Source organism: Sapajus apella, unplaced genomic scaffold (genome assembly GCF_009761245.1).
Source record: "Sapajus apella isolate SASKATOON/1434 unplaced genomic scaffold, GSC_monkey_1.0 scaffold29, whole genome shotgun sequence".
Classification (NCBI taxonomy): Eukaryota; Metazoa; Chordata; class Mammalia; order Primates; family Cebidae; genus Sapajus; species Sapajus apella.
The window spans coordinates 386,548-392,547 of record NW_022436969.1 but is presented as its reverse complement, the minus strand read 5'-3'; the positions used below and the strand labels follow the sequence as shown (position 1 = coordinate 392,547).

The window sequence follows — 6,000 nt, the reverse complement described above, 5'->3', positions numbered from 1 at the left end:
TTCGCCTAGCCCAAGAATTGTCCTTTTTGACCTCTGGTGATTGTTCCTCCCTGAGCCAGATAAGCCGCAACCCTGTTGGAAGCAGTGAACGGCCATAGGGAAGAGCAGCCTTTGCAGAGACAGCCACCTGAAATCCTGCTCCACAACTTCGGCTTCTGGAGAGCGGGCCCAACGCTTAGCGATCGCGGCTTCCCTGAGGACGCGGGTCCCCGAGTCACCAGCGCCACCTGCGCTCCGGCCCCAAAGCACAATCACAAAGCGCGGGACCTTTGGGCGGCGCGGGGCGACCTGGCCCCCGCAGCCACCGGGCCGGATCGCAGGACCCCGCAAGGACTCTGCTCCGTGGAGCGTTTGTCCTTGGGCCGGAGCTCTGCGGCCCGCGCTGCCCAGGCCGAGCCCCGCCGGGGGGCTCCCTCCTCCAGGTCATTCTCCAGGGAGGAGGGGATCGGGAAGGAGAGAACGGGGGGCGGGGCCTGCCACCCACAGTCCCCAACCCAAGGACGTCACGGCCCCAGGTGCGAGAGCGAGGGGGCGGGAGTCCACCCCGCGCCTCCTTCCTCTGCCGAGCTCCCCACCTCTGTAAGACCCGCGCGGGCCGCCCCCGGCTCCATTTTCTCGCGGCGGCCACACCTGAAGCCGCGCCTTTGGGTTGGGCAGGGCCTGGCTGCGCGGCCGCGGCGGGAAGCCGGGCCGCCGGGGTGGGCTGGGCCGAGGCCGGGAGGAGCCGAGTGCGCGCTCGGGGCCGGCGGCGGCGGGAGGCGGAGGCGAGGGCGCGATGGCGCAGAGCCCGGGAGGCCGGTGTGTCCTGCTGCTTCTCCTGGTGAGTGCCGCGAGCGGGGCGAGGGAGCCACCGCCGGGGAGGGCGTCGGCAGGCGAGGTCTAGAGCTCGCGCCCAGACCTGCCCGCCCGCCCGGCGCTGGCTCCTGCTGCCCCGAGGTGGGAAAGGGCCGGGCAGGCTGCTGCGAGACCCGACCTGGGGCTTCGGAAAAAACTCTCGGCTGGGGCCAGGAGGGTAGGTTGGGCCCTGTCGAAGCTGCGTTTTTCTTCCCGCGACACCGAGGCCTCCGCGCCCTTTTCTGTGGTGTGTGGGTGTAGTGAGCCCTGGGGCGGGGAACACCTAGGGGTCGGGGGCTTTGTTTGGCGTCCCTGGGACGGGAAACGTGGGGGCAGTAGGGAGCCACCTCGCGCCTCTTCCACGTTCCTTAAGTTTCCCTAGGATTCCCCAGTTCCTCTAGCCGCCGACACACGCCAGTGAAACGGGAAACCAGGAACATACCTGTATTCTTAGAGTGCAAAAAGTAGGCTAAAAATAGTTTCTTTTTTTAAAAAGGTGTAATTTACAAAGTTTAACTTTTAAGTGGATCAACCACATAAAGATAGTTTTAAAGCTTATAAAGTCGATGTTTCAAAAGTTTTCCAGTATTAAAGATAATAAACATGTGTAATAGTTTGAAGGCTTATTCATTTAAAAGGTTATAGAAAATAGAAGTGTAGAGCCCCCTCCCCGACCCCCCTGGAGACGACGTTCATTCCTTCGATCTAGAGTTCTTATGCTTAAACTGGATTTTAAACTGTTGGTTGTCTGTTTGTCTAAGGGGTTGCACGTATGTATCTCAGTTATAGGGGTTTGTTAAATGGGTTTTAATAAAGTGACAGTTATGCTGCAAATATAGGTGTGGGTTCACCTTCCAGAGAGTTCACAAATATATGTTCACAGAGATTAGATGCAAAATCATACTCAGTTTTCTTATGTGATGATGAAAATGAAATTGAAAATGCAAATACATTCACTGTCTTCAAAGTTCTCACTTCCAAAAGATGAACCCTTCTATCCCAGAATTGTGGTGGGATATGGAAGAAAATCGTGTGTGTGTGTGTGTGTGTGTGTGTGTGTGTGTGTGTGTGTGTGTCTCAAAAGGGAAAAAGGCTTACTAAATCCAATGTAGAGATTTCCATGAACTCTCAGGTGGAAGAGCATGATAATTAGGACCTCCAGTCCTACCACACAGTTCATGTTTGTGCTCTACTTATCCATTTCATTTTGCCCATATCTTTGAAGTAACTTTCAGCGCAAGTTCATTTGGTCAATAAAACTTTTCTAAGACATGATTTGGGGCTTTGTTTTTAGCCTCAGGAATGGCAAAGCAAGTAATCCCCTCACCTTGGTGTTTTCTTGGTTAAGGAGAATTCCAAGCTAATATAGCACCTAGCTCACTTTGAGAGTTACATATTCCTTCCATGTATGAAAAACAATGACCTTTACTCTTCAAAGAATATAGCAATCAGGCCAATTTGTACACTCACAGAGTAGCAGGTAAACACGTTAGGTATATCCTTCACTTTAGCAATTTGATACTTTTACCTTATTGGGCAGTAATAAACAGCTCCTTTAGAAAGCGACTATAGCCAATGGAACAGGAGCAAAATTCTTGGACTGTTCTATGTATTTTCTATAAAACTTTCTGCAGTATAAATTTGAGTATGTCTATTTTTTGTTCAGACGATAGTGGGCAATTAAGCGTTTTGCCCCCAGTGTGTTTGCAGTTGTAGTCTTTTGGTTAATAAATAAAAAAAAAAAAAAAAAAAAAAAGGAAAACAACTCATCTGTCAGAAGTAATTGCCAAGGAAACAGGTTCTTTACTGGAATATAAATTGTAGTCTATTGGATCAGAGTTCAGTTGCAGATAACAGAATTTTCTGTAGCTGTTTAAAGCAAGAATAGGTTTATTTCAGGGCACTAAACTGACTACCTAAGTGTAAGAAGGATTGAGAAGACTCCCATTTGAGGTCTCAATAATGACTTCAAAGCCACACAGCAGAACCACACCACTTAGGGAGCTGCTGCCTCACCTGTGACCAGGAACTGCACTGCCACTCCCACAGTCTAGAAACTGCTGTGATCAGGGTGCCACTTTCGCTACCAGCTGCTTTCCATACATCCACATCTGCTCTCCAGCAAACACAGCAGGCACAGAGCTTCTGCTTCACTTCCTTTCAAATTTCATGTAAATACTGATTGAAGCCAAACCACATTCAGAACAAAGCCTGCAATGGCATCTATGACACATAGCCTTTCACTTTCCTCAACAGTACAGGGAGACACACCAGAAGGTACCTGGGTCACCCACACAGCTATGACACGTTTAGGGCAACTGTATCAAAATGGGGAAAAGAAATAATTTTCTGAACAAATTTAGAGAATGTTTCCTCTTCAAGGTTTCTTCGTCTGCAATCCATCCACTCCCAAATGGTTCACAGGTAGAATTCAGGGGGTTCCTAGAGATGGCAAGGAATTAATTACATACATATTTTAACTGACTTCTGACTGAAATTTAGTATTTCTTTAAATTATGAGTGTAGGGAAGACACTGCCACAGTAGTGTGAGCAGTACCTGTGACTATCACAATAGAATTCACAAATCCCTTTACATCATATTATAGTGATCTCAAAATACCATTTATTCTGAACATCACTAATAGACTTTCTACTAGATCTTTTGCTTAATATGTTAATAACAAAATACATGATATTGCTGCATCACAAATTGGTATTTTTAAAATGCTAGTAACTATTTCAATATAATTGGGTTCATTGATAATCCCCTGTATTTTATTTTATAAATTTGAAATCATTAATCTGAGAAGGAGTTCATAGTCCTCACCACATTGCCAAGGAGGACTCATGAATGAGAGATTTCATGATGGTTGCTTCAATTTTGGGTTCGACTAATGAAGCTAGTGCTTTAAAATCAAACTACATTTTAAGGATTCAGTCACAGCAAATCATACTGTGGGCGGATATATTTAGTAGGTATTAGTTTGCTAGGGCCACTGTAACAAAGTGCTAAAAACTGGATGGCTTAAAACAACAAAAATGTATGATCTCACAGTTCTGGAGGCTAGAAATCCAAAATTAAGGTGTGGGCAGGGCCATGCTTCCTCTGAAACCAGTTTCCCTCCTTTGCTCTCCCAAGTGCTTGGTGGTTTGTCAGCAATCTTTGTCATTCCTTCTCTTGCAGGTGCATTCATTACTCCAGTCCTCCATCTGCACATGGTATTGTCTCTTTTGTCTCTTCATATCCTCTTCCTTCTGTGCGTGTCTGTGCCCTTGGCCAAATTTCCCCATTTTATAAGAATATCGGTTGTATGGATTATGGCCCAAAATAATGACCTCAACTTGGTTAAATCTGCAAAGACCCTATTTCCAAATAAGGTCACATTCTGAGGCACTGGTGGTTAGCACTTCAATATATTATCTTGTAGAGGACATAATTTGATCTATAACAAGTGGATTCGACTATCTGTAAATTACCAATATCAGAGTTATGCTTAATGTTCTAATATACAACTGAATAACACATATGAAAGAATACATTTAAGTATAAATTAGAAGGTGAATGTTGAAGCCATAAGAATAATCAATTATATTCAAGGATTTTAGAAACATAGGGATTTCTTACTGTTTTTCGTTTCTAAAAGTTAGTAGGTAATGGGAAAATGGCAGCTCTTAACAGAAATTTTCTTTAATTATAACTTAAGGCAAGTACATTACAAAAAGACACAAGCATTCATTGGTCTAAATTCTCCCTGATTATTAGAAATCCCTGATGAGCTAAATTAGAATTTCCAAAGCTAATATTCTGTGGTGTGTGGGTGTAGTAAGCCCTGGGTGGGGCTCACTACAATATAAATCTGTATTTATAGAAACTTCCTAATTGATCTAATTGTCAGAAGTGTAAGCATGAGAATTACTGATCTAAATTTTGCAAAATAGTTTATGACATAGAAAAATTTACATGGGAAAAATTACATGTTGAATATTGGTATTTTTAGAAACTGCCAAATTGTAATAAAAATTAGAAACTTTAGGCTGGGCGCAGTGGCTCACGCCTATAATCCCAGCACTTTGGGAGGCCAGATCACCTGAAGACAGGAGTTTGAGACCAGCCTGGCCAACATGGTAAGGTTGGCCAGGCTGGTCTCTACTAAAAGTCTCTACTAAAAATACAAAAATTAGTCAGCCGTGTGCATGCCTATGCATGCCTGTAGTCCAAGGTACTCAGGAGGCTGAGGCATGAGAATCACATGAAGCTGGGAGGCGGAGGTTGCAGTGAGCTGAGGTCATACCACTGTACTCCAGCCTGAGTCACAGAGGGAAACTGTCAAAAAAAAAAAAAAAAAAAAAATGTAAGAGGGAAGAGGAAGAGGGGAAGGAAGGAAGACGTGTAGGTTAATTGAAAGCATAAAGGACTTTTAGACCTATTTGAGCAGTTTTTATTTGTTTTGTTTTTTGTTTTGTTTTGTTTTTGACATGGAGTTTTGCTCTGTTGCCCAGGCTGGAGTGCAATGGCTCAATCTTGGCTCACTGCAACCTCCGGCTCCTGGGTTCAAGTGATTCTCCTGCCTCAACCTCCTGAGTAGCTGGGATTACAGGCATGCACCATCACACCTGGCTAATTTTGTATTTTTAGCAGAGATGAGGCTTCTCCATGTGGGTCAGGCTGGTTGAGCAGTTTTTAATCGTAGCCTTTTTTCCCCTGTCTTCCACTATGCCACAGATTTCAATAGCTTTGATACAATTTATAAACATATAGTCTGTATATGATGAAAAGCTATCTTCTCAGTTTTGTTTTTTATTAAGTTTTCATCATATGCAAAGCTTGGTGATTAGGCTGGAACAACAGAATTCATACCACTGTCTGTAGTGAGATGAGAAGTGTCCATAAGAAAAGAAACCAAACACAAATGACCCCTATTCAGTGAATCCCTGCTTGATGCTAGGCAATATGCTAAACAATGGGGAACTAAGAAAAAGCCAGACATATTCTGCCCTCATGGTGCTTACAATCTAATGGATGGTGCAACACGTAAATGGCTAACTTCCAAATGGGTAATGATAAGAACAGTAATAATAGAGAAGCATAGTACCATGGAGCCTCCAGAAGGAGCAACTGTCTCGGCACTGGGTGTCCCAGCTGGTATCTGAGAACAATTATACAT

The 6,000-nt window shown here is 44.6% G+C and overlaps 1 protein-coding gene across 1 annotated transcript in view; it reads left to right on the top strand.

Annotated features, from left to right (window-relative positions):
* The first annotated feature begins 713 nt into the window (after window positions 1-713).
* DSG2 (desmoglein 2) overlaps window positions 714-6,000 on the top strand; it is a 48,250-nt gene continuing 42,963 nt past the window's right edge. Inside the window, exon 1 of the mRNA XM_032293115.1 lies at window positions 714-820. Within this exon, the coding sequence (XP_032149006.1) occupies window positions 776-820 (45 nt within the window). The 5' untranslated portion in view covers window positions 714-775. The remainder of the gene's footprint in view (window positions 821-6,000) is intronic.